At 44.6% G+C, this 27921-nt stretch overlaps 2 protein-coding genes across 4 annotated transcripts; one reads left to right on the top strand and one right to left on the bottom strand.

Moving 5' to 3' along the window:
- The first annotated feature begins 3 nt into the window (after positions 1–3).
- marchf7 (membrane-associated ring finger (C3HC4) 7) lies at positions 4–9628 on the top strand. Of its 2 annotated transcripts, none has more exons than XM_053866747.1 (11): positions 4–92; positions 1899–2075; positions 3533–3682; positions 3815–3980; positions 5140–5313; positions 5416–6406; positions 6518–6687; positions 6755–6858; positions 7605–7709; positions 8127–8175; positions 8251–9628. In XM_053866747.1, the coding sequence occupies exons 2-11, from the start codon at positions 1908–1910 to the stop codon at positions 8334–8336; spliced, it is 2163 nt and encodes a 720-aa protein (XP_053722722.1). In that variant the 5' UTR covers positions 4–92; positions 1899–1907; the 3' UTR covers positions 8337–9628. The 2 variants fall into 2 exon arrangements, with proteins under 2 accessions (XP_053722722.1, XP_053722721.1); XM_053866746.1 differs by lacking the exon at positions 4–92 and adding an exon at positions 682–1402.
- Positions 8977–27884, bottom strand: ly75 (lymphocyte antigen 75). 2 transcript variants are annotated; one of them, XM_053866740.1, is made up of 35 exons: positions 27648–27884; positions 26192–26563; positions 24633–24806; positions 24349–24507; positions 23223–23342; positions 21816–21950; positions 21453–21653; positions 21153–21313; positions 20876–20983; positions 20464–20552; positions 20221–20390; positions 19713–19912; positions 19442–19584; positions 19228–19306; positions 18223–18294; positions 17669–17792; positions 17252–17287; positions 17008–17177; positions 16862–16926; positions 16713–16786; positions 14522–14658; positions 14227–14335; positions 13984–14144; positions 13781–13910; positions 13445–13665; positions 13214–13376; positions 12636–12800; positions 12435–12557; positions 11896–12081; positions 11602–11825; positions 11333–11540; positions 11095–11256; positions 10901–11017; positions 10468–10647; positions 8977–10014 (listed from the first exon to the last, which is right to left on the bottom strand). In XM_053866740.1, exons 1-35 carry the CDS (start codon positions 27736–27738, stop codon positions 9839–9841), a joined length of 5205 nt encoding a protein of 1734 aa, XP_053722715.1. In that variant the 5' UTR covers positions 27739–27884; the 3' UTR covers positions 8977–9838. The 2 variants fall into 2 exon arrangements, with proteins under 2 accessions (XP_053722715.1, XP_053722716.1); XM_053866741.1 differs by having other exon boundaries at positions 21459–21653; positions 27648–27883.
- Between the last annotated feature and the right edge of the window lie 37 nt (positions 27885–27921).

Here is a 27921-nt window from a genome sequence, read left to right on the forward strand (position 1 = left end):
CGCGTCTTTTTAACACGTGACTCTTGACGTCAGGGTGAGTCTGTACAGTCGCCATTGATCCTGCTAACCTGACAGACACTAGGAGACAGGCGGTAAGTCTCCTCTGTCCACCTTTCTTGGTCTTTTTAGCTCATGTCAGGCTGATGGAGCCTCTCTGGGTCGCCTAGCGATGCGTGTGTGTGCGCGCGGACAACAGGCTAACCTGCCATGACCAGCGTTAGCAAAGCAGCTTTGTCCAATCCTTGATAAAGCCACGAAACCAATTCAAAACAAAGGCGCAGTACACTATAAAACTACACCGTCATTGCACACTCTCACCTGTATATTGACTTTTAAATATCTTACATAGTTAATGGGTGTGTTCTTCGCAGTAAAGTAGTTTTTTGCTGTCAAAAACGATATTGACATTGATGTTTACAACGTTATTCAAAACTTCGTTACGTAACTACGGCGCTCGAGATGGCAGTTTTTTAAGACACTTCCTACTGTTCATGCTCAAGTAATTTATCAATAAACGAGTATATATTTTTCAGTTTACACTTGTGTTGTTTTTGTACTGATATTGTTCTTGCCAACTTTACTTTTTAGATTGATCAATCTATACAATTCATTATTTGTGGAATCTGTCAGTAGCTATGTGTTATTTGACTATACTTATATTTTATTTATTATTTAGCCATTTTTGTTTGTATATTATGGGTATTTATTTATCTGTCTTGTGTTGTTTGATTGCTTGTGACTTCCTTTTTTTTTTTGCTGATGCTTTATGGACGTCTCTGATGTTTGTTGTGTACCTTTATCGACTTTCATATGTGTCAGTGTTGTGTTGATATTGTCATTGGTTGCTGTGACATGTTGACTTTCCCCACTGTGGGACCAATAAAGGCCAGATAATCTAATCTAATCTAATTTAATGATAAATGGCCATGTGGATAACCAATAGTACTTTAGATTGGATGTCACAGGTTATCAGTTCTTTAACAAGTTAAACATTCACTGCTGTCATGATCGGGCTCTTTTGGTTTGTTTGGTTTTATCAACCTTATATTGCTCGTACGACATTAAGTTAAACCAGAGTAGCAAGTCTCTATGAAGAAAGCAGTCTTCATTCCTATGCTCCCTCATTCATGGTCAAGCATCTACTGTACATAGGCTGCAGGATTGGGATGTTTTCACAAAGTGATCTGTGTTTTCCTAGGGAGTATATTGAAAAAACACGTTTGCTTTATTGAACATAAAGGCAGGCAAAGTATGTAATGATGCAACCTGAGTGTTCTCGAGTCAGTTTCAGCTAAAGTACACACAGAGATAAAAGTATTATTAAAATGTAACTTATTATTTCATATGTAATAGAAAGGAAAGAAACGTACAAGGTGTCTTATCATTTCTATTATTTTATTGGGTGAGTATATTTAAATGGTGAATGTTTAGGATTCTGTGCAATTGCATGCCTCGTCTTTTGAAACCACAAATGAGGAACGATCTTGTTTTTGGAGTTAATGTGTGACTGGAGTGAGCCGATCTATTTATATTTTAACCCAACCATAAAATTACCTCTCATTCGTTTTCACAAGCCGAATCCCTGCTTCTTTCCTGAAGGTTCTGTGGTGCCACTTGCATAAACTGTCAAGTCAAAGTTCTGGTGTATGCTTGACTGAAGTGTCATGTTCATGTGAGTGAGTTCACAGCCCCAAAGATAGGCCTGGCTTGTTTGCAGCCAACTTGATAAACACGCTCAGTTACAAGTTGGTGTTTACGGAAACTGTCACGTGGTCTGAGTCAGCGAATGGTAGCGGCTGAAGGTTCCTGCTGGTCCCTTCTGCCAGCGCACACAGATCCTCATTGCTCAAATGCAAGCACTTTGCTTTTTAAGTCCATTTCAATTGTGATCTCCACAGGAAATAACCATGGACTCGAGGTCGGGCAGATTTCCGTTTTGTGTCTCCCGCACAACACCTTTAAACCCGTCTGGCTTGACAGCTTCGTCCAGCCGGTTGTACGGCAGAGAGACGTCCCTGACTAGTGACCGCTTTCCAAGGGCATCGTCGACGTTCAAAACAGAACGACACCAGCCGGTAAGATGTTTTCCCGCACTGCTTCATCCATTAAAGTATGGCCGTGTTGGTGGTGGCTCTACAGTAGAATCTTCAGTCATGTATCCGTCTGTATTCCTTTGAGACACTGTTTCAACTGGTCTCTTTTCCTACACATTCCCTCCGGAGCAGCAGCCAGCTATGTATATCAGTGTAGCAGCAGCACTTTGAGGGTCTTTTTATAGGACAACCTAGATTCCTTGGCACACATCGGGTGTATTTCAGGCTTGCTGCTGGTCACAGCTCCGGAGATAATGTTGCTGTTGGGCCCCAAGCTTTCCAGAAGAGTCCACTCTGGCTGCTCTGACACATGCTATCCTCAATGTTGCTTTAGTCAATCAAGGAACAAAACTGTGGCCTACATTTGATTTTTCCATTTTCTTTAGCAGGATGTATTTCTTTGTTAGATTGTGTATTTATGACGGCTGCGTGCAACAATAAAGAGAGACCACGGGAAGATTATCTGAAAACATTATACAATTAAATGCATTTAGGATATGGGGATTAAAAAGAAGATGAAATTAAATTTACGCATGAAGATGAATTAAAATAGCTAAATTATGCCAGTGACATTAAATAAAGAATTTAAATTCAGGTATTTGCTCTGTGGGTCATTATCTTCCTGTCATGGAGAAGTTGGATGAAAATTGGCATAAAACAATCAAAAACAGTCATAGAATCACTCTAAATTTGAATATATGCCTTCTATTCATGAATAGTTGTACTCTATATTTGGGCTTTTTTTGACTCCACAATGGCTTCAGCAAAACTTCGTCATTGACAATGTTCCTTTTTTGTGAGGGTTGAATTATTATGTAATCTACCTTTAATCAAATAAAAAAAGAAAAAAACAATCTAATTTCTGTGACTGTTGTTTGTGAAATAAGTAACAAAAAATGTAATAAGTAATAAAAATTGCAATAATAAAATAAAATGTGTTCATAGATCAAGAAATAATATAATGGGGATGAAGTGTGATCTAATCCACCTGGCCTTCTACAAAGTCATGTCCTTTTATGAAAATGTGAACATCACCCACATGCTTTTATCTTAGGTTGATATACAGCCAAAACTCAACTTAGTCTCAAGTGTAACCAGTCTGCACCAGCCTACAGTTGGAATTTATAGTTTTTCGTGCTTCAAATTACTGTTTGGAAAATGTAAGTGTGTTATTCTTCAATGCCATTTGAAAGGGATTTTCTCATCTCTTGTAACATATTTGGTGTTCACTGACTGAAGCAAACCTGTGCCCCTCCTGCATCCTAACTGTGTTGTGGTACGGAACAGAGATATCTTTTATTTAGAACAAATGAAATGAGATTTAATCTGCAGTCATTGAGTAAATAAACTCAATATTGGCGTGAGTAGAAATTGCAGTACGACTGCTGACCGATACTGTTTTCATCATCATTAACAGAAGCCTCTCCTCTTTCTTGCAGCCTTCTCATGTTCCGGGCTACTCTTCCCGAGATTACAGCAGCTATGACAGTGGCCTCAGCAACTGGAGGTCGCCCTCCTCTTTAACTTCTACCAATAGGTCTTACGACCGGCTGTTGACGGGATCCTCCTACAGCAGCAGGAGCAAACAGGTAGTGTGTTTTTTTTGCCACCTCCAGGAAGAACAGGCGCCTCGGCGTGTTCTGACCTGCAGCTCAGGGCTTGAGGATTATTGCTGAATCATGTTTTTGGAATATATGTTTTGTCTACTTGTATTTTCCCAGACTGATTCCGAGGATAGGTTGGGGATGCGTTCAGGTCTGTTGAATGTCAATGATGATGGGGATTCGAAAAGGGCCAAACTGACGTACGCCAACAGAGGACTGTACACAAGAACCACCCCTGATTCAGGGTCCAACTATTCCAGCAGTGCACTAAGAAGTGGCGGAGGTACAGACCATGAGCAAATCAATCCTACTGTGAAGGTGCCTGCAGGCGCTTCATCTGTCTGAATCTGATCTGACCATCTATATCTATGTAGTTAGTGTAATCTTGGCACGGTGCTAATTTTTTTTCTTTTTTTCGGTTTTGCCAGAGGGGGATCACTGTTAGCCAAAAACCATAGTTAGCAAAGCAAGTTTTTGCTTTACTCTCTTCTTTATCGTGAACAGATAATGTTAACTTCCCCTTTAAAACACTGCTTTATAGCCACATTTTCGTACACCATTTAGTTTGTTTTCCCTGTGATATATTTGCTGAGGTTTTGCTTAAATGTACGATCACACAGGCCATTAAAGTGTTTCACTCTTGCTTATGACTTTAAAAAAAGTATTGGGTGAAGTCTTCCTGGGGTGAAGGAATAGTTGACTTGTGTTTTTCATGTACAGTCGGCCATCACTAGTGCTCTCTGTTCATTTATAGTTTGAGTTTGTGTGCAGACAGGACCACTTGCATCAGTTAGTAGCAGTTAGCTTTCAGTATCTCGACTGAATGTGAAGTTAGATTGTCCAGCAGCTTCATGAATTCCCTTCCTTATAGCTTGTCTTATTGGTCCTCACGTAGTGTAGTGATTTATTTTGAAAAACTGCTGTTTCTTTTGCAGCAAGACATATATATGTGTGTGTCCATATGACTAATAGGCTCGTGCTTCTGTATGCTTGTATTGGTCTTGTGCCCCCTCATCGGTCTGGTCTGGTTTGGTGGTCTTGACAATGTTTTTTGTTCACTGCTGCTAACCCTCCATAAATGAATCCCTGACTGAGTTATGAAAAAAAGAGCGTCAGCTGGGAAAGTCACTAAGATGGTACAAGTTGACGGACCTGTCTTGTGAGCAGAACCTGGCTATACATGCAGATTGTTCCTCTTAAACACACATTTTGTTTCATCCTGAGATTTCTTACCAAGTTCCAGCCATAGCTACATGAGTCCTTGTCTCTAAGACAACGGGCTGACTCACAGCACCTGTGCTGTGATTTCCCCTCTAATGTTTCCATGTTAGACACTTTGGCAGCCACTCACACTCGCAGTTACAGTCATTTTGGTTTTGAACGTCAGTGTTCCGGCCACATTACGATGAGATGATTCAAATCTTTCCTATCTTTTTTAACAGGCCTGAGTGACAGTTACGAGCCGTCGTGGACCTCGAGCCGTTTGATCACACGCTCGTCATCGCCAGCCTCAAAGCCACTTCTGTCCAGGAGGGAGGTGGAGACCAAGACTGAGTCCAGCTACTCCGGTCTGGCAGAAAGGAAATTCAGGAACCCGGAGCGGACTTCTTCTCTGTGTAAGGGAGTGTGATTATGACTGTGTCTCGGAGAGGTAGAATTGATCTGTGAACAAATTATACTTATTATTAGTATTTTTTTTATTTTTTTTATTTTTCCAGACCAAAGTGAGAGAGTGACGTCCACGTATGCGCAGGGAGCTCGACCAAAAGAGAGCATCTACTCTTCATCGAGGAGAGAAAGCTCTCGATCCTCCCACCTTTCACCATTGTCTTCATCCTCCTCCTCCACTTCATCCTCACCGACTCCCTACCGGTCCACAGCTCTGACTCGTGACTTCAGCAGCAGGAGCCCCTCCACTCTCAGTGGCTCATCCGGCCTTCGTTCATCTCAGGGCCAAACCAGAAATCTATCCTGCCCGCCTTGGTACTCCCTAAACCGACCCGAACCTCCTGCGCCGCCACGGCCCGCCCCAGAAGATGCAGAACCAGAGGACCACCGCTCCACCCGTCGCCTCCTGTCGCGCCTCTTTTCACGCCACACCAGCCTAGAGTCTTCCAGTCGATCGTCCAGTCCATCACTGGGGCCGGAATATGTAGAAAGCGATGCGAGGACCAGAAACCCAGAAATGGGGGCAACATCTGGCTGGAACCGCAAGCCGGACCTCTCTGAAGGGTATCAGGGTTTACCGCACTCCAGCTTGCTGTCACCACGGGAGCCAGAGGCGACCAGAAGTACCGACTCTACCGATGAAGTTAGCCGCTCCCCAGCCAGCCGGACCTCCTCGCTGCGGGCGCGCTGCCCTCCGCTCCTCTCTCGTCTGAGAAGACACGCCATGAACGAGAGCACACACGCTTCTGCAGGTCGCCAGGATGGTTATGGCCTCCCACAGCCAAAGGAGGAGGATACGTCTAAAGCGTCATCCGAGGAAGAGGACGACGAGGAAGAGGAGGAGGAGGAAGAAGGGGCAGTCGGGCTTGATGTCTTTCAGAACCGTCGTCCTTATATCCCGGCTGCAGAGTTGTCTGGTGTGGTGGAGGCGGCGCTTCAATTCCAGCCGCGCATCAGAGTTGGCAGTTTGGAAAACCCACCCACCTCTGACAAGCCTCAGTCCAGCGTGGATCAGGAGAAGCTCCAGAAGATTAAGGAAAGGTAAAAGTCCTGAGTCTAAAAAAGCAGCTACTGTAGGAGTTAAAGCATGTTTGTGTTTGTGGGGTAGAATCTGGGGTCCAGTCCCGGGTGTAACCGTCCTCTCTGTCCTAGGCTTCTCCTGGAGGACTCGGATGAGGACGAAGGAGACCTGTGTCGTATCTGCCAGATGGGGCAGGAGTCGGCCTCCAACCCACTGATCCAGCCGTGCTGCTGCACAGGAAGTCTGCAGTACGTCCACCAGGAGTGTATCAAGAGGTGGCTGTGTTGCAAGATCAGCTCAGGTACAGCAGCGCTGGAACTCGGCTCGTGTGGTCATGGGTCGCTCCTCATGCGTGTCTCACTCACCAGGCACAGCCCTGGATCTCATCACCACCTGTGAGCTGTGTAAAGAGAAGCTGCGTCTGGAAATGGACAACTTTAATGTCCAGGAGCTGCACAGGACTCATGTGCAGGTGAGCTGCTTCCTCTCTGAATCTTGTTAGACACAAATGGCAATGGCAAGATTTGTGACACTGGCTGCAGCGAGTTGCATATTGTTCCATCGTTCCCTCACTTGTGAACAAGACCTCAAGATCCCTGGGGAAGGACCTCCTTTCCATTCTGGACAGAAATTTCCTCTAGTATCGGCTGATGAATTAGTTGAACTGTGTTTCTGTGTTTTCTCTCCTCCTGGGTGGGACACCTCTGGGGTGGGATTCCTCTCCTGTCGGGTTGGATTCCTCAATCCCTCTCCCCTGAGTGGGACTCCTCAGCTCTGGGGTGGGACTCCTCTCCTCCTGGGTTGGATTCCTCTGCTCTGAGTGGGACTCCTGTTAGGTGGGACTCCTCTCGAGAGGGATTCCGCTCCTCTGGGGAGGGACTCCTCTCCCCTGGGTTTGGACGCCTTCTCTCCTGGATCTTCTTACTCATCTCTTCCCTGGTGTGGGATCTTGATGTGGAAGTCCTATCGTTCTTCTCTGGTGTGGAACTTTCATCTGTAACCTGCATAGCAGTTTGTGTATAATATATATGTATGTAATGTAAAGTTTCAAATAAGCCAAATATAGATGATACCGCAAAGGACTGCAGTGATGCTACTAAAACGATGCATGAAATTGACCATAACCTCACATTGGGAAATTATATTTTCTCTGTATTGTAGCATACGACTGACCCCAGATGACTTGTTTCATTATACACTTGTGTCCTGTCTCTTTAGTCCGAGTACGACAACTTCATCAGCAGTGGACTCTACCTGGTGGTGCTGCTGCATTTCTTCGAACAGAGGTTCACGGACGTCCTGGGAGCTGTCGATGCAGCCGGGGTGAGCATGTTGTCGAAGCCTATAGAACTCAACACCCTCAGAGGGAGTCAGGTGGGGGTATGATCTTCAACCAAGACACAAATGGGACCATATTCAGTCACGGGTGGACAGTCCAGTGGTCAGCCAGGGGAGCAAGGGTGCAGACACAGTTGAAAGAGACAGGTGTAGCTCAGGTGAGGCTTAGTGAGGAGGAAGAAGAAGGAAACGGAGTGGAAGGTGAGGGAACAATAACAAGGGCAGAAGTTACCTCGAGCTCTACACAGTCAGATGAAGGAATTGGAAGAGGAGCACTAACCACTGAGGTGCAGATGATGTCACTTTAGCTTCCTAGTCCACTTATTTTACTCTATATGTCTATATTATTGGTCCCCACCATCAGTTAAAAAACCCTAACAAGTCTCCTGTCTTCCTTAACAGTTGTTCAACCTGGTGAGAATCCTTCATGATCACGTGGAGTCTCTGGAATGTAGGTGACTTCAGTGTTTCTATGAGCCTCTGCTTCTTCACCTGCCCTGCTGAGTGGAAATGTTTTGTCTTTCAGCGTCACGAGGAGACACAGACGAGGCGGAAGACAGCAGGCCGTCCATTGATTTCTCTGACCTGGACGACGACCTGGAGGATTACTGATGACAGCGTTCCTGCTCTTCTTGCTCATCGTCCGTTTGGCGGACGGCTTTATTTATGCAGACTTGAATTTCTGTTGGGTATCTGAGCACTTTACTGAGTCAAAATTGATTTTCTATTGTACCAAAAGTGCTTTAAGGCAGACAGGAGACGGTGGTGAGACGTGTCATATGGAGGGTTATAAGGTTCTACCCTTGTTGTGGTGTTTAGGATCCCCCCACCCCCACCTTTCTACTCAAACAGCACTTATATTTTGGTTGAAGGATGGATGTAAAAACTGGGGATTTTAATTTCAAATAAAGATCATACGCTCAGTACACGGAGGAATTATTCACTTTACTTTTGATATCCAGCGACGTCCCAATGAATCCTCGCAATGACAGAGAACCTGTCCTGATCTCCGTCATGGTGTGAAAAGAATTTGTCCGAGGAGGCAGTCTGAACACCAAACACTTTGCTTCTAAGAAACTCACTGACTCAAGTCAGCCAAGACATGTCATCAATCCAGCGTGTTCCGGGTCCCAAATCTGCCTCCCAGCTGGACGCCTCCTGACCCAAGCCACCCCAACGGTTTTCTCTCAATGTGGACTGTTCTCCTGAACCACATAAATAATAATATAAATAACATAGAAACGACCATGAAAAGAGGACAGAAGGTTTTATTTGGTGTTAACCAACCTGAGTGAATCCTGCATCAATCGCATCAAAGACCTGAACCATAAACACAACTCTCTTAAACATTCATCTTTGGTGTCGTCTCGAGAAAATAAAACCTAAAACATATTTACATGGTCAATAAAAGCCAGTGCAACTCTGCGAGAGACGATCTCGTGTTCTAAAGTGCGTTCTTGCTCAGTAGTTAAGTGCATCGCGACTCGTGGCTTTAGATTCCGGCACTTGTTGAGCTCATCACCACAACAAAACTCAGATGATAGAATGACGCAAAAGAGCAGAGGGTTAAAATGAAGTAAGCATTTTGCTAAAAGCAAGTAAGACCTGTGGGAAAAAGATCTCTTCAAACCCTGCAGATTTCACCTTTACAAAGCTACTACTGTAAAAAAAAAAAAAGTCTTACAAATACACATGGAAGAAGGCAGGAGATGGTCGATCTTTTCAAGTGAGTTGAGGTTAAAATAGACGTCCAGTATCGGCAGATAACATCAGTAGAGCGAGCACTTCAACAGCTGTGGGAAAAGCTAGCTCCTGCAGCACAACAAACATGGCCTCTTTGATCAATCTGGCTACAACTACGCCAGCTAGCGCATTCTTTTCAACCACCAAGTAAAAAAAAGAAATTAGAACAAAAATTTCCATTTGATGATTTGTAAGTGCAATTTCACGTCATAAGGCCAAATGTGAGTTTCAGACTTGTTCATGGTAAACAACAGAAGACAATACAGGCACTTTGAGACAGAAATACTTCAGCCGTACCAAACCCTCTCCGCAGCGCCCCCAGCTCAGGGAGCACTGGGTTGCTGTTGGAGGCGTGTCCCTGAGGCGGCTGCTCAGTCGGCGTCGGTGATAATACTGGTGTTGTCCGAGTCGTTGAAGGTTCTCTTGTAGCGGATGGTGGAGAAGATGTGTGGACGCTTCTTCTTGTAGAGGACGAAGATGGCGACGCCGAGAAGAGCGATGAGGAGGATGATGAAGAAGCCCAAAGCAACAGGAGAGCCGGACGATTCTGAGGAGAGTTTGTTGCAGTAGTTGATATATATATATATATATATATACACACACACACACACGTACGTCAGACTCACAAAGTACAACAACCGCACACCTCCTCCACAGTAACTGCTTGTGATGGGCTGGTGAGGCTTCATGAAATGGTGTTCATTGAAATAGGCATCCAAAGCCCAAATTCCAGAGCCGCGAGTGCCATCTAGTGGGCTCTGAAAGTGGGGACACCGCCTCATGAAGTCTCTCTAGTAACCAGTACTCCACCAGGTCACCTTCAGTTCTCATTGGACACTCCCACTGGGCCCACTAGATATCACTCTCTATCTTTTGCTGTTATTTCAATGACAGCGCCACCTTCTGCGCTCCAAAAATGAGGACAGTGTTTCATGAAGCTTCATGAGCCCATCACCAGGAGTGAGTGAGCAGGTGCCTGATCATGCCCTGTGCCACTTACTTTTTCCCATTTTGCAGACGACGCGACTGTGGCTGGCTTCACAGTCGACCATACTCCACTTCCCAGCTTTGGACATCAACACAGCGCAAGAGGCCTCTGTGTCTTTCCCCGTTCTCAGGCCACCAGACTGCCAGTTGGTGTAAGACAGGGCTGACCCGTCGTGCCAAGACACGGGCTGACCTGAAGCAAAACCACAGAACGTCATCTATAAACACACAACACCAGCGACGTGTTCGGAAGAAATCTCAAAGGACAGAAAGGAAGAGGAGGAGAGAAGAGGGGGAGGAGCAATAGAAGGCGCTGAGGGGAGGTGAAGAAGAGAGTGCAGGCAGGGTGGAAGAGATGGAGATGAGTGGCAGCAATAGTGATGGTGGGGATGGATGTAAAAGGAGAAGAGGAAGACACTTATTTGGACAATGTCCGCCTCCACTACCTGCAGAGCTGAGGCTGACACTGAGCCACACTCGGTCTGTGATGAGAGCGTCTTGAGACGCGTAGTTGGACACAAAGGTGTTCTCCTCTTCGCTTTTGATGGTGAGCACTTCAGCATCTGTGAAGATGTAAGAAGGCGACTGCAGTCGTGGGTCTGAACTCGCCTTCACTGAGAGTCGAGACACAAACACTCACCCAGGTCCTGGCAGATGGCCCTGGCCTGCACCATGCTGTAAGCACTGTAGTTGTAGAAGCTCATGTCGAAGGCGTAGCAGTGACTCCCGTGCTGCACCCATCGAGACGTCCCGTTGCTCTGAGGGCAGCGGTTTTCCTCTGGGGTCGCCTGGAACTTGGCCTCTGAAGACAAGCAGGGAGGTGGGAGAGCGAGTCAGGCCTGGGAGGCGGACGGGCGGCGGTGACTCTTCCATCTTACTCTGGAAGGAGTTGGTGTAGGAGGTTCTGTAGCAGATGGCTCCGTTCATCAGCGACTGGCAGCGGGTCCTCACCCAGGCACCGGACACGTCAGCGTACACGCAGCCCGGCTCATCGTTGAGGGAGACGTAGCTGCCCGCAGACACTGTGATGTCCGGTTTGAACTGGACCTCTGTCCCGTCTGACCACTCGAAAGAGGAGCCGCGCACCTGCAGGAAGACCAAGCCGTCAAACTTGCTAGTTTGACCCGGCGTGGCATCAGCAACTCACGTCCTGGTTGGAGAGTCCAATCCAGAGTGGGAACCCGTCGGTCTTGGCGAGAAGCGCGACATGCTCATGGTGCTTGGCATCATGGATGCTGGCCAGATGAGCTCCTCTCTGGCCGCACTCTTCCACCGCCTGGTTCCAGGTCAACTTCTTGGTCAGGACTTCGTACGTGACATTTCCCAAGTTTTGATAGTCCTTGGTGGACTTGGTGTATTCTTTGTTGGGCTCTTGGGGGAGACACAGACCCGGTTAGACACCCACAGGAACCCCACGGGAGGAGACATCCAAAACACAAACCATTGTCGATCTTGCAGTAGATGATCGTCCGTTGCTTGAACTCAGAGAAAAGACTTTTGTCTCGGATGAGAATCCAGCTTCCACGAAGAGTGAGACCCGCCATGAACGGCCCCTCCACCTGCGGCCGTCCGTTCAGCCAGTTGGAGTACTGAACGTTTGTGCCGTCGTGCCACTTCATCAGGTGATCTGCCCAAGAGAAGCATGAGCGCTCACACGCAAAGACACAGCACTAGTTCAATCATGGGCTTTAACATCTTCAACTGAGCCACATGGTCTCAGACTTCGAGGAGAGGATGAGGCCAACTGGACGCCCAGTCAATGAAAACCTTATCAGCCATGGCTGCTTCCAGAAACCTCCTGATAAACAGGTGGGACGGGATCAACAGATGAATCTTCTGTTTTGTCTCACGCGGTATTGACCCACTTCTACTTCCCTACTCTCCCAAACATCTCGTGCAGGCCTCTCAGGCAGACTGTTTCACGACGCTGTGTTTCCCTGGGGAAGAACCAATCAGAGATAGGAGCAAACCAACACTCACCCTTTGCATCATAGCGCATGCCGAGCCACACAAACTGGACCAGGTTCTGAAACGGAACCAGTTGCTCCTTGATGAAATTGTTCTCCTCCTCATTCCTGATGGTGAGAGTCTTCGCACCGTCATCTGCAGTGAAGGTAAGAGACATTTAGAGACCATGACATCACGTCCTGTGGAAACATCGCCCAACAAACAAACTCTTACAAAGCTTGGAGCAGGCCTGGTTCATCTCGCCCAGGTCGATCTCGTCCCACCTGGTGGACACCAGCAGGAAGGAGTAACAGTTGTTCTTGAAGGGAATCCAGTTTGGGCCGTTGATTTTATGAGGACACTTCACTGCAACGTCGTCCGGTGTGATCGCGGTTTGTTCTGCAACAGTAAAAGCAGTCAGATAGTGCAGGCCTCCGTCCTGCGACATCCAACCACTGTCAGTTAACCAGCTGTGCTCACCAGTGCTGCCCCGTCACGAGGTATTACTGCTCTAAATTCACTACATCTAAATGACCTTTTTTAGCATTTGAAAATGTCATAAATATGGTTAACACCCAATTTCAAATGAGAGAAGTCGGACAGCAGGTGGCACTTGTGCTCCGGACCTTGCTCACATGACAAAGTTCATCCACTAACAGGGACCGCTTGTTGTAGAATCCGGTTGTTGTGAAATGAAAATAGCAATCCTTGTCTCTGTAAACTAAACCGACCTCTCTGGCGAGGGTCACCACAGTAGGACCTCCCTGTTCGCTCAGCCTGCAGCAGAGGAGACGAGAACCTCTCTCACTCACTCTGAGGTTTGTGGCAGATGGCACCTTCCAACTCCTGTTCACACTCAGTGGCTTTCCAGAACCCATCCGTGTCCAGGTATGCACAGGGGCCGTGGGTGACCTCGGTCGACCAGCGGCTGAAAACTGTGTGGCTGTGGTCGGTCCAGCGGTAGTGTATCCCATCCTGCACACAGCGCACGGCAAGTTAAGCAAACACACACAACGAAAGAAGCAGACTTCATTCAGACGCACATCTTCACTGAAGAGGCCGATCCACATGGGCTTACGCGCACGGCTCACGTGCACAGTGAGGGTGGACTGCAGAAGGATGTCGGTCACACTCGCCAAGTCCATGTTGTGTAACCTGCACTGCTCCAACGCCTCAAACCAGGTGAGGTTCTGGACCAGCAGCTGGATGGTGTGGTTGTTGGCCAGGAAGGGCTCGGTGGAGACACTGGGCTTCTCAACCTCATCTGAAGTGGAGCAGAGTGAGAGCTGTCATTCACACTGAGCCTAAATAATTCATATCAAGACTCACTCCCTGCACATGTGTACACAATGCAGTAGCGATGGCATCAAATGAAATACCAGCGTAGTGCTGACAGATGGCCAGATGCTGGTGTTGTGTGCAGGAAGTGTAGTCCCATGTTCCCATCATGGCGGAGTGGTTGCTGTTGATCAGAAAGGCACAGAGGTCCAAGCTGTCGGGGTCGAACCTCTGTTCAGAAAAGACCATCATGAATCGCCGCTTCATATCTTAGCAAGAACGATTTCCGCGCAGAATCGCTCACGTTGACTGTTATGGCCTTGTGCATGCCGAGCAGCAGGGAGTTGAAGTTGACGTAATCTGCCGGCGACTTGTCCGCCCATTCCAGCTTTGAGTTTCGGATTTTCAGCCCAATCCACAGGCCCCCGACATCTTCCACCTGAGACACCAGGCTGGTGACGAAGTCTAGGTCACGAGATGAGGATGTAACAAAATCTTTTGGTCCACTGAAAACACCATCAGGAGTTCTGAGAAAGATCATGGGCACCTTGTTCCACCTGATCAGATATGGTGACCAGCGTTCCTCTCACTGAGTTGCACTCCTCACTAGCTTGCTTGAAGGACATCGGCCTCGTGATCTTCATCAACGTGTAGCACTGAAAACAAAAGACAGACCCCTGGTGAAAACGCTGACTATCAAGGTTCCTGTCCCAGTCGTTGAAGAAAAGCCACCCATAAAGTGAAGCACAGTGAGGCAGCACATCTGTCTGCTCCAGAGTCTCCCTCTGCCAGTGGCTGTGGTGCGTCAGCTATTAAGCGTTAGCGGGTTAAAAGGGACTGACCTTATTTCTGAAGGCCACAGACTCGTTTCCACACAACAGGCCTCCAGGCTGAGGTTCCAGCGGACTGATCTCCACTGAAGTGACGTTGTGTCGCTCACACACAAAGGGCATCCTCAGGCTGCAACTGCGCTCGAACTCTGCGCGACAACGTGACAACACAGCTTTGGTGAACACGTCTGTTCTGATCACAGCAGGTTGTTGACCTACTTCCCAGGCACTACAGACAGTTCAAACGATTACCTACAACCACGAATCGACAAGTGTGAGCAGGAAACAACCAGAGTGGCACACGTTTTAGTCTGTAATCTAGGTTAACTAAAATGTTCGGTGCTATTAGAATGAGATGGACAGGAACATCCACTGTCCACTATAGAGCTGTCAAAAAAATGAATCATGTCATAAGTAATCATAGGTTTAAAAACCAAGGATTATGAGTCAATGAGCAGTGTCGGAATAAATCACAGGTACAGGGATTTTTTTGTTTTATAATTCCTTTCATAATTATAACATCAAGTATTAGCTTTGGGAAACTGGTTTGTGCATACGTCAGCAAAACGTCTTTCTTCAGTTTCAACACACCCAATGTGAATCAGTGCAACGGGCAGGTGAGCTCGATGAGGTGTGTTACCGTCTTACAGTACCTTCAGCCCACTGCCCCAGTTTCAAAGCCTTTTCAGCCTATCGTCATCCTGATAGAAACCAGTGACATGTTGAAAATAATGACTATATTATGAGAGTGTGAACATCATCAATAGCAACAGCAACATCAATATAACGCTTCCTCAGCATAGAAGATCTAAAAATGATACTCGTTGCACAGTGGTGGGAGAATAGTTTTGAAAGCATGTGCCATTTACTTTACTACTGTACATATACTACATTTACCAGGTCTGACTAGTCGACTCATCTGACCTAGTCAGCAGTCACTAGTCGACTACTTGAAAGAGTTTCAATCGCAATAACATAGATCGATAACAGAACTGTTCCTACAAACATGTATTGTGAACCACATAGCATAGAAACATGAAAGCTATGCAGTAAAATGTGTCCAAACCATGCGATGCACACTACCGTCTTCAGTTATGCTATAATGCTAGTTTTGGCAGACCTGCGCAAAAAAATCATCAAGTGAAGTTCAAACTATTTACCGCCTTAATGTGACAAGTCCATTTTTACTGATATGTAGTCAATAAAACATTAAGATTGGTCTTAAATATATAGTTAATTACAACATAAGTTCATCAGAGTAATGTCCATGAATGAAATAAATTACACTGACATTTTAATTCTCATAAAATCTAAAAAACTTTTATCATGGAAGCATTTCACAGGTAGACTCCAGTGTGCTCCAGTCACAGTCTCCTTCTAAACGCTTTGGTGTGGGTGTGTTGTTCGGCAATTCCGTTTCAAACACTGAGTCGTATTATTTAAGAATTAAGAGAGAGCGTATACAATCCTTATTACACTACCATTTTAAATTTTCAATTGGCCCACATGGGTCCCAGACTGGCCCCTGCTGGCCCTGTATAGAACTGCCACTACGTTTAGGTTCACTATTACTTTTACTTTCTGTTACAAGGAAACCGCTTTCATTTTTACCTTTCCTGGTCTGAATGTTTGTAATAAACAGGGTTTCTACTGCTTTAGTCAGTTCAATTCAAGACTTTTTAAAACTGTTTAATGCCATGTGAGATTGAATAGAAGACCAACTCAACAATAAACCAAAATTAAAAAAAAAAAAAAATAATTATATAGAGTTAGGGTAGTTGGAGAGCCAATTCTCACTGAACACCTCGCCACGTGGCCTAAAACAAACGTCTTGATCAGAAGTTGAACCGCAGTGTGCATCTGCCGTGAGAGTTCTGGCAGCAACCACATCACTGTTTTGGTTGTTCTACTATTGTGATCATGCAATGTTGCTGTTAATAATTTTAAATACAACAATACTACAGAATATTTTGATATTCGAACTAACATAAAAAATTGTTTTAACATTTTTAAATTTTTATTTAAGACATTTTAATGCCTACTAAGGCCTTGCTTTTGGATTGGCAGGAATCCTGAATAAAGTAGCATCATGAATAAAAACTACTTAGCAAGTGACCTGAAACTGACTGTTCCACCGTATAAATGTTGTGTTTATTCACTCTTTTTTTTATTCGTTTATTTAATGTGTGTGTTATTCTCTCACTTGGAATGGGGCTTTCACCACTGATAGATGAACACCTGCCAAGAACAGCTGCGTAGTACAGCTTCAGGTGGGAACTAGGAGAAAACAAGACACACCTTTTATAACAGGAAACAGACTTATAATCTGTGTGAGAGTGAGTATTGCCTTACTTAAAGGGGAACAATCTCAAACCGGAATCGTCCGTATTCAGCCACCACCTTTCCTTGTTCCCCCTCTGTTTAAGATCAAAAGAGAACAGATTTTACAAAGCTGTGATGTTAAAAGATCACACTTGCCCTGTCGCACCTACACTTACAGTTGCTAAAGACTGATGGATTTGTCGCACAGCAGCGGCATTGGAAGGTGCTGCCAGTTTGCCGCCCTCAGAGCTGCAATATTCCGAGGCGGCTTCATAGGTTAATTTGGGCTCCTTCACAAACCAGAACTCGTCGTCATCTATGAAGATGGAACTCTCATGGTGTCCACCTGAAAAGCAAGTGTACAAGTCATAACTGTACTTGATGTGCAAGAGAAAATGAAAGAAACATCAGGGAGCTTACCAGGGTTATACCAGTCAGGTTGCCTTGGTGCTTTTCCTGTTGAAACATGAATGGAAGAAGCATTGACACAGCATTCATGAGTTGGGATTGCTGTATATAGGTGAAGCTAGTTACAAATTTATCACCCAATATATAAGGTTTATCTATTTACTCACACCCTTAGTAAAATGATTTTTGGCTTCACAACTTAGACATATAAGAAATATGGATAAGAAGAAAGTCAGGTCCTCTTTACTTTGGCTGCTGCTGTAACCCCACCACAGAGCAGCAGAAGAAAAAAGATAGATGGATAAATAAAATATATTATTAACCCCATTTAATCTCTTTTTTTTGCATTTCCCCCCCTCAAAATGTTCGATTTTCCACCTTAAAATGATTGCACCTTTGTCACGATATTCTAACAACTTCAGGTCTCACCGCGTGGTATCTGGCAGATCCACTCCAGCTTGGCATCACAGTGGAAGGGTGTGGCAAAGTAAGGTGTGGGAGTCAAGTCGTGTAGCAGGAACAGAAAGATGTGCTTCAAATAGTTCCTCATTGACTGTTGAGGTAAGACATGCTTAGAGAACATCATGTGACACTACAGCCCAGGCCATTCTGAACATAACAGTGAGGTTAAGGAGGCGACTCCTGACCTAAGCCAAAATGTCCTCCCACTTCTTGAGGCTGCAGTTTCTAAATACATATATGTCTTCTCCTTTGTACTAATTAAAACATACTGCTGAGAGGTTCGTATAAGGGTGGAGACAACTATAGGGAGACATTCATCGGTATGGAGCTGCTCTACTTGAATTTCTGGATGCCATAAAAACAAAATGAAGTGAAGTACAGCTGCAACTCCAACTGTAGTATAAGTGTCATAAGTGAAACGGAAACGGACATGTTGGTCATAATCCCAAGTAACCAGTTTTTGAGATGAAACGTGTTCAGACTAGCTAAACCAAAGTGCAACTCCGTGCTCCAGTACTCACCTTGTATGCAGTGCAGTCACGGCTGTACACATCATCTTCATGGAAATCTTGATGCAAAACCTCCAACGACACCTGGCAAGACCATGAAAGTGAGACGAATTAATTATTGCTTAAGAGTAATGGCAACTTGAGGGTTTGAAGGAGGGCTTGTGCAAATATTTCTTCTAGAAAACATCTAAATAAGCCAGTTATTTATATCTGTATTATCAACATATTAGGCGGAAATTGCAGTAAATTTCAGCGCACCGGAATATTAGCACCCACTGAATTTAAAAAGGAAAATAGATCTTGTTCATACATAAACCGCACCGGTCTATAAGCCAAGGGTGCAGTGGCGCACCAGGTTTGAAAATGCATGAGGATCACTTCTAAACTAGTTTTGAAAATAGGGTCAAGCATCGAGACTGACTCATGAAACTAGCTCAGCAATGTCCTGAACATGAATCATGAACTCATCACATCTTTTATTTACATTAAAGCGCTCAAAATGTGCTGTTTTTGCTGGTGTGTCCTAAGTTCCAACACCACAGCTGGTCTTAGCTGCTGCTTCTCGTCTCCGGTCCTCCTCTGTTGGCGGAGTTGTGGACAGGCAGCCAAAAACAGCACATTCTGACCGCTTCAAGGAAAATAAAATGCCTGTGATTTCATCGGTTTGATGCGACGAGGCTCAATATTTTGGCCCATGATGCTCTTTAGCCATCCATATATCAGCCGTGTCGGTGTATAAGCTGCAGGGTTCAGACCATGAATAAACGACTTATAGTCTGGGAATTAAGGTAATAAATGCAAACCACTGATTTGCATCCTTTTAAGCCAGATAACATTTTGGCTTGCAATGGTCACGGTCAAAGTTCACTTTAAACAACATCAGAATTACTGATTATTAACAGTAAACAAGCAAGTAATTAGTATAATTAGTTATTAACGTCGACCGGCGTCGCCTGTCAAAAACATATGACATTCTCTATCCCATTTTTATCGGTTTAGAAGCAAGAGTGAACTAACCGGCCGGCCATTACTCCACTTCCAAGAGCGATCAGCTGGATCCCTTCGGTTCAGTCCGACCCAGAAATACCGATCGTCACTGCAGCAAAAAAGATTTGTTTTGTTTAGAAACAAAATGGCTCGACTGTAGAAGACGTGGCACAGAAACAGTGTGCTTCAATCAAATCGCTTTTTGTCTCCATAGGGATTTGCCATCTGACACAAACATACGCACCTGATGCTGCCTCTGATTATGCCATGCAGAGCTCTCATCTCCTCAGGATCAGTGAAGCTGGGCAGATTTGCACCGAGAGCCTGGCAGAATCTCTCAGCCTCCTCCCAAGAGCGTTTCCTGCTGAGCCTCTCCTCGTGAAACACCTGACGCACCAAACAAATGGACAGCTTCAGCGACCAACTGTTGCAAAATGCCACATCAAAACAGCAGGAGCTGGAGCCATGTGCAATGTTGACAGGACAAAAAACAAACAAACCAACCACACACCCACCTTGTAGCAGTATCTAATGCCTTCTTTAGACACCCAGCCATCAGGACAAGGTAGAGTGGGGTCTGGCTCAGGTTCCGGGGCAGGAGGTGGCTTGAGATCTTTCCTACATATGGTGCCGGCTTTGTCAAATGTACAGTTCCTCACCTTCCATCCACCCAGTGGTTTGATGGTGGAAATTACTGCACAACCTCCTTCTCTGTCTGATAATCACACACGAGCACTTATGTAATGATATATATAATAATAAAAACACACTTTTAACATGGGCTTTTGATAAGGTAGGAGAAAGGGTGTATTTGCATGGAACAATAGTCCACTGGTCTCGATCTCTTCCTAAACCGGATATGGGTTAAGTGTAGTCTGAGGGCCTCATATGGTCCTTTGCCTTGTGAAGTCAAAGAAAAACTACATTGTTTTAATCTTATGAATATATCAATGGTTATTTCATCAGTCTGTTGAATAATAACAAAAGAGAGGAAAGATGGTTGTTGTTGATGTATCTCAGTACCTGGTTCAAGCCGGCCCCAGTTGGTATATGTCACATCACTAGTTAATCCTTCCAGACTCCTCCACCGGTACTGTCCATTGCCCTTCACATCCTGCAGCCCGATCCAAAATTGCCGCGACACGGAGTCCATGTGTTGAGTGACCAGTTTGTTGATGAACATCTGCTCAAACCTGGCCAGAACGATCGCAGAGATGGCTCAGCAGAGGCTCACAAAGGTGAGAGGGTGAACCACGAAAATGTCACCTGTTCCGGATTACGATGTCGCAGCGGTCTTTGTAGCTGACAAGGGTGGAGTTGAGAAGGTAACAGGAGTTCCCATGGCGTCTCCAACCCTGATGACAGTCGTTTCATTGTTCATTTGATTACTTTCAACACGTTTATAGCTGACACTTTGTTAAGACAACTTCCATGCGCTGGCAACCTTGCCCAAAGGCCACCTAACCTTGGGGAATCAAATCCCCAACCTGTTGCTTTTCAGTGGGTCCAAAGAAATACAAAAATGTACTTCCTTTGAGGCTCCTGACACATGAATGACACAAAATAAAAAATGAAGCTAAAATTTGGAGAAACTAAGCAAGAAATCAGCTAAATCTGTCAAATTGCGCAGAGAAGTCATCATTATGCGCCAAATTTAGCTCATGTAAACAGCACTCACATCCTCCCTGCGACAGCCAGGCTCTGCCAAAGACTCGTTGACTTCTCCTTTCTTCTGGCACATGAAAGCTCGTCTCTCTTCACAGGCGGCGAGCCCCCAACCAAGAGACTGCAGGGGTCAGAAACAGCCTCATTTTCTTGATCTTGTTCAAACAAACTCAGAACAGAACATTATTGGAGTCAAAACAGAGCCTTGGGGGTGCACACACAAACAGGGAACCTCACAGACAGGGCCTGTGTGCAGCAGTACGCCCACCACAAGTCATTATTAAACATACCTTTCCAAAGTACATGACACAGCTGGCATCATTCGTGGGCTGCACTGGATGGTTTGGGGCCCAGTATGTGAAGCTGACCGGCGCATTGTCTATCCATTTGAAGACAGTGGAGCCCTTGCCAGCCCCAACTAAACCGATCCACACGTTCATCGACTCGTCATCTGATGGACACAACAGCACAGCCCACATTTGAATTTTTTTCATTCAAATTAGTTGAGTAAAATCTCATGTTGACACAGCGAAGGCAGATTGTTTGCCTACATTCATGTTTTCTCTGTGGAACCATGATAAAATCACAACCTGCACCTGAGTGAAAGTTGGTGCTGAGCATCTCCTTGGTGTCAATAGAGTGCAGACTGGCCAGAGCGCCACCTTCTGTGTTGTTGCAGTGCTGCTGAGCTTCTTTGAAGTTCAGTGGAGTGTCTTTGACTAACTTGTAACACCAGCCGTTCCACGGGACCCACCCGTCTCCACACGCTGTATTTTCATACAGGAGGGACTCTGCACAGAGGAAGAGGGAACCATTGTGAAGCAAAAATAAATAAACACCAAAAGTCAGGACGAAATTTCAGTCAAACTAGTCTGAAGTCATAAATACGCTCATAAATGCTGGACAAAAAGCTTTAATGTGTGGCAGAGTAACTGAGGAACAGGAGGAGTAACCATTTCTGGGAGACTCAATGAGGGTCTTCTTGCAGATGTACGGCAGCTTGCTGTTGCAGGTGGCTGTTTCATAATTCCTCTTGGAGTTCAGTACGCCGCAGTCTGACGACGTCATTGAGGAGTAATCAGGCATTCCTTTTGGGAAGAGACAGAGCAGTTAAGAGTCACATACAGTACATCACAAACTGACACTGAGACAGTACAAGCACATCATAAATCAGGGATGTTTCACCAGTTTCTCCCCCGAGAGGCCAAGTTTTACTTCAATGGTATCAGCAGAAGATGAGGCCTTGGACTAGTGTTTCTGAGTCAGAACAACAGGTTTCGGACATCAAGAAACAGTTTCAAGGCCGCCTTTCTCAATCTATTAATGGTGTTATTCAGAGAGAGTTGCAACAGCAGACTGTGTGTAAAAACCAAGGACAAAGAGCCAATTCACAAGTCAAGCCACATCACCCCCCCCCTCGTGCCTGCTTTTAGGACAACAGAGCAAAGGGCACAAACATAAACTTCAATTTGATTATACAATCATGATTGAGGAAAATTATTTCTGTAAATGAATGAATCACATTGATCCTTAAATTATTTAATGTGTAAAGGCTGACTGTCCACCAGCATGAAGATATTATGAAGATTTGAAGCACATGTGTAGCCAATAATTAAAATAGCATTACTAATTGCAACTTTAGTGGCAGGAGTAGCATTAGAAATATGACCAGGAATGCAGCAGTAATGACGCCAAAAACATATGTAAATAACAGAGTAAAAGCAACTAGTTAAAACATAAAGCAGCAAAAGTAGCAGAAGAAACAGGTCAGCAACAAGAAGCAGTAACAGAAGAAGAGGAGGAAGCAGTAGTCATAGTGAAAGGGGGGAGGTACGGCGTTATAGAAGCATTATTAGTAGTTTCCTGGGTGTCGCCTCATTTACACAACACAGCTCCAACATGTTAAATCCACCACTGCTAATAAAATCAGGAGTATAAGTGGAATTTATTTTTGTTTTTTTGCCAATTATTTTCTCTCTCCCCAGTCATTTTGTCTGTCGCAGATACGACCACCAGAAAACAGTGTAAAATATTTCCTTGGGTCAATTATGCCCACGGAAAGCCTGTCTTAAAGAAGTGACAAATGAACAAGACTTTTTCAAAACAATTTTGCCTGCATAAATATCTGCAACAACTGTACAGTTAGTGAGTTTTAATAGCTTGTGCTTATTATTGTCTGTGATGTGGCCCTTGAGCAAGGCCTTTGTCATTACATGCCTCTCAAGTGTAAGTAATGTGTTAACAAAAGTGTCAGGAAAGTAGTAGTAGAAAAGGCAAGCACACTCCGAGGAGTAAATCAGTAATAACAGCAGGAACGATAAACAAATCAAAATGGCTTCCCACTGGACATAACTGACTACCTTCTTCCCAACGAAGGACGGAGAGAGGAGAGCCATCAGACCACTGCCAGCCCTGACAGAGGTCTAACTGATGGAGGCCGATCCACATGCGTTCAGGCATTGTCCCCAGACCCTTCAACACTGAAAATGACACACAAGAGTTAAGTTAGAAGCGTATATACAGAATGTCTGAAATGACCTCTTAAACACCTTAACAAAACAATACTAGCAAAAAGAAAGAGGTGGGAGCCTGACCGACAAGGCCAAGATATGAAAAGGGCAGAAACAAATGAGACTAGAGAGGGAAGTGATCTTAGTGTCATGATATATATGAGTATTATTGTGGTTATCATTATTAAGCCAAACTTCTCAATCACTTTTGTTTCTTAAGATTCATTATTTGGCTTTATTATCATATATTATTATTGTATATCTGTAACTTCTGGCAGAAGCGGATATTCGTTGTGGTTTTTTTTTAGATGAAGAACAACACAACGGCCTCGGTTGGCATGCAGCCAACAAGGTTTTTGTTTTGCGCTCACACTGATCAATGTTGCTTCAAATGCTGTGCCATGTTGTTGTGACTTTTTTTGCTTTTATTGTTCTTGTTCTTCTATGTAGTTTTTACAGAGGATTTCTGAACTTGTATCTAAAGTCTCATTCGGAGAATACATAGACCAAGACCAATGAGAGGGGCGAGACTAAGAGTGAAACCACACTGAACACAGAACAAACTACTTGATTGCTCCAAAGAAAGTGTTTCAGTTTCAGCTTCAGCTTTCATGATTCATTTTGAAAACATTACAAAACATATAGACTTATGCTTCTATAAGAAGCATAGAGATAATTTTCCTGTTCCTTTAAATAACAAATCTCTACTTAAACATCCTCCAATAATGGCAAACTTCCTTGGTTGTTGTAGTGGACATTCTTCTATATTTCTGCAGGAAAGCCGGACTAGTCAGGACTTGTAGGTGCTGATCCTCGTAATTACTCCGACACACTGGGAGCCAACCTAGCTACAAGTCCCTCGTGGATGAAGCCAAGAGGACCATGTGATCAAAAAAGCGGGGTGGATGTGAACGCTGTTGAACAAATCTGAAGTTTTTAGCTTGACAAGAAAAAGAAATCAGTGGAGTGGTCTTACAAATGTCGGACGCCAGCTCATTGGCAGAGATGCTGAGCAGGTCCGCTCCCTGACTTCGACATGAATCTAAGGCGTCATGCCAGGTAACTGCAGCGCTGGGAACAAACTCGTAGCAGGAACCCGCCTCTTGACTGGAAAACAGAGTCTGGCATCCCTTCTCTGGGAAGAGAATGTTCATTTTAGAGAAGGGACCAATCAATTATAATTATGATATTCACCAAAGATGTGGAAGGGCATTGTTATGTCTGCTAATAACTAGGCACAAAAACATGAAGTCTACATACCAGGTAGAAGACAAAAACCCATTTTTTGGTCTCTGTCATAATTGGAGGACGTGGAACACCAGGTGCTGCCGTCGGTAAAGCCATTCACAAGGCATTCGTGGTACCATTTGCCATTGTATTTGAAGGGAAAGTCACATGGAGCGCCGGCAGAGTTCCCATCATAGGTATGTATAACTGGAATAAGTGAGAGTGTTTACAGTGAGCTCCAAAATAAGTCTGACATTCACATAATAACAACAGATAATAAGTGGTGTAACTGACCAGATCTTTATTAAGAATTTGAATGAAAACATTTATCCTTTATGCTTACAACCACTTTTACTACAGTATTGCATTATGTGGATTGTAGTGTAACACCTTTTTACTGACTGGCTTTTAATAACAAGTAACATCCGACTTACGACTGGGACCGATTCCGACCAACCGGTCGTAAGTCAGATTGGACTTAAGTTGAATGCCATTCAAAATAGTCGACATGAGGGTTATAGGTACTACTGTAGTGGTAGATTATTGTGTGAGAGTGAGATGCTGGGATACTGTGCTGCCGTAACTGTCGTACGCTATGGTGGGCTGCTACGTGCTGCGTTGCCAGACATTGAGTTTAAATGAATAAGCATCTTCTGGCCGTGGTCGTAAGTACGGGTAGACTTAAGTCGAGCGGGTCGTAAGTTGGATGTCATTTGTACTAAAAACCTAGGGCAGTGCAGCAAGAGAAGAGTGCTGGAAATACATTAAACAAACTTTTTTTTCTTCACTTAGAAAATAAAACATGAATTTTACATCCCAACAAAAAAATCTATAATATGTGATTGCATTTTTAGAATCTCTAATCATGTCACACCAAATGGAAGTCCCCCAAAACTCAAATCAAATAGATTTTATTGAGAGGCTTCAGATCCAGTCGAGCTAGTATGACACTCCCCATTTAACCCTTCTGATACAATGTTCACTACCAGGAAGAAGGCTAAAGAGAAATTCCCCTTTCCTGACTCATGCATCTGTTTCAAATGTTCAAATGTGAAGTCCTCTCCATAATTCAGTAAGTCCCTCATCATGATGACGTTATGCTTTTTATAGAACGCTTTTTATAAAAATCCCGGCAAACGAGAGGTTATGTTCATCAGCCAAGCACACAGAGAGGACGGGGCATGTCGGCTTGTTTGGACTGACAAGGGGCTTTGGCTGCATGCAATTTTTACTTTCAAGAGTTTAATGGAGGCGCTACTAACGGCAGCAGTGATGATGAAGGCAACAAAGCTTTTCGATGGGTGGGGCTTATGCCGTTCATTTTCTAATGTGAATATTTTCAAATCACAACAACAGTTTTGTGCAAAGAGGCACATACTGACATGTTCCTTGGGGATCTGATACTTTAAAAGACACTTAAATCCTCACAATAGATGCTCTATAACAAACCAGTCTGGTTACTGTCAGAATGTAACAAAACATTTCAAGAATTGGTTTGAACACGCAACAAACAGCAGGCCTGCTGCAGGCTGTTTCTAGGTCAACAGGTTTTGATTGATACGGACCATGAAATGTCTGCAGAAATGCCTCACCTCTGTATGGCCTCTGGCAGATACTTTCCTCAGAGCCTCCTCTCACAAACGCATCGTTGAAGTCTGGACCAGCCATAACTTGACCCTTACTAACCCCCAACATCCCCCTGTCACTTGTGAAAATATTTTCTCCCACGCAATACCACTTGAGAGGGACGGTGGCGCCACAGTCTACCAGGGACAGCGTCTTGGAGCGGTGGTCAAAAGCAAGGCAAAGGGAGGTTCCTACATGGAAGAGCTGCCGCCTTGAACCCCATTTCCACAGTTGAGACACCTCCGAGGGAACACAGGGGGACAAACTCAAGCTATTGGGCTGCTTAGCTGTCAGGCATTGGCTGGTGGCCTTGTGCTGAATGGGGAAAGCAATCTCATCTGTGAAGAACAAAAATGGGCGATTAGATCTTAAGAAGTACAGAGCTTTCTATTATTTCAGTTCAGGTTTTGTTTAACTCATTCAAAGGACTTTGACTTAGTGGTGATCTGGATCAAGACTGCACATTCTTCAAATGTGAAAAACAAGAACACAATCCAAAAAAAAAAAATGAACACACAGTTGTATAAAGGACACAAAATGTTTCTAAGCTTAAAATGTAGAGAGAGTGAGAAAGAGAGAGTGAAACCTCAGTCCTTCCTGTTCTGCTTTGGGACATACTTTCAGTAACATCTTAACTGAAACATTCAGGGCAGATAAAAATGTATGTGTCCTAAAGCCAGAGTGAAAGATCTATTCTCATACATCTGCTGGTTTGAATTTGAAGTCTGTTCATACTCACTATTCAGAGTCAAATTCAAGACATTGACCCATTTCACACACTTCAGACATGTACGTTAAAGTCATGTACGTTAAAGTCACACACTGAGAAACGGACTTCTATTGCCTTCAAAAGCACTGACATAAACCCTTGTACTGTTCCACTCTACACTGTATCACCTGGCACAGTACGAGCCATTCAACAGTATCTGTTAACAATCAACTTCATATTGCTCTTCTTGTTACCGGCTGCTTGTCACCTTTGGTATGAACCGACACCATGAATCCCTCCAGTGGCTGTCGGATAACGAGTCGGTCACAACAAGGCGAGTGCGCACTCATTAAAGGTGAGCAGAATCATAGCAACAGACGAGACATATAAACTCAATGGCAAACTGCTATTTAAAACATCTTCAAGTAACTTGAACTGATCAACTAATAGGTGACGTCATTTAAGTAATAACAGTTGTGGTAGAACGACTGCTAACATAGATAACCCAGTTCGACGTAAGGCTCCTTTCAAGGCTCCAAAAAGATTAATATTAATAACATATTTCTCTTATTCACGTCACCCAGGTTGGTAAAAGCAGCTACATGTAGCAACTTAACTACTAGCAACTACACTTGTAAGCTAAATGATCACCAAACCTGAGTCTGCATTGGAGGACAAGACGGGGAAATATTACGACTCGTATCATAACTTACTTATTATCGAGCCAGCACCGAGCACGACAGTCGACTCTGACAGCAAAAAGAAAAAACAAAGACAAAGTGTCGCTCCGGACGTCTGCAGCATAGTGGCGGCGGAGGGACTTTGTCGGAGTCATACAGAAGAGTACGGGAAGGTTCAGGCGACGACACGGCTCCAAAAAGTGGCGACGGAGAAGACGAAAGTGATTCTTGTGGACTAACACACTGCTGGTTGTAACGCGAAGCGTCGTCAAGTCGCATCAAAGGACGTAAACAAAGTCACTTCCGG

Source organism: Synchiropus splendidus, chromosome 5 (genome assembly GCF_027744825.2).
Source record: "Synchiropus splendidus isolate RoL2022-P1 chromosome 5, RoL_Sspl_1.0, whole genome shotgun sequence".
Taxonomy (NCBI): domain Eukaryota; kingdom Metazoa; phylum Chordata; class Actinopteri; order Syngnathiformes; family Callionymidae; genus Synchiropus; species Synchiropus splendidus.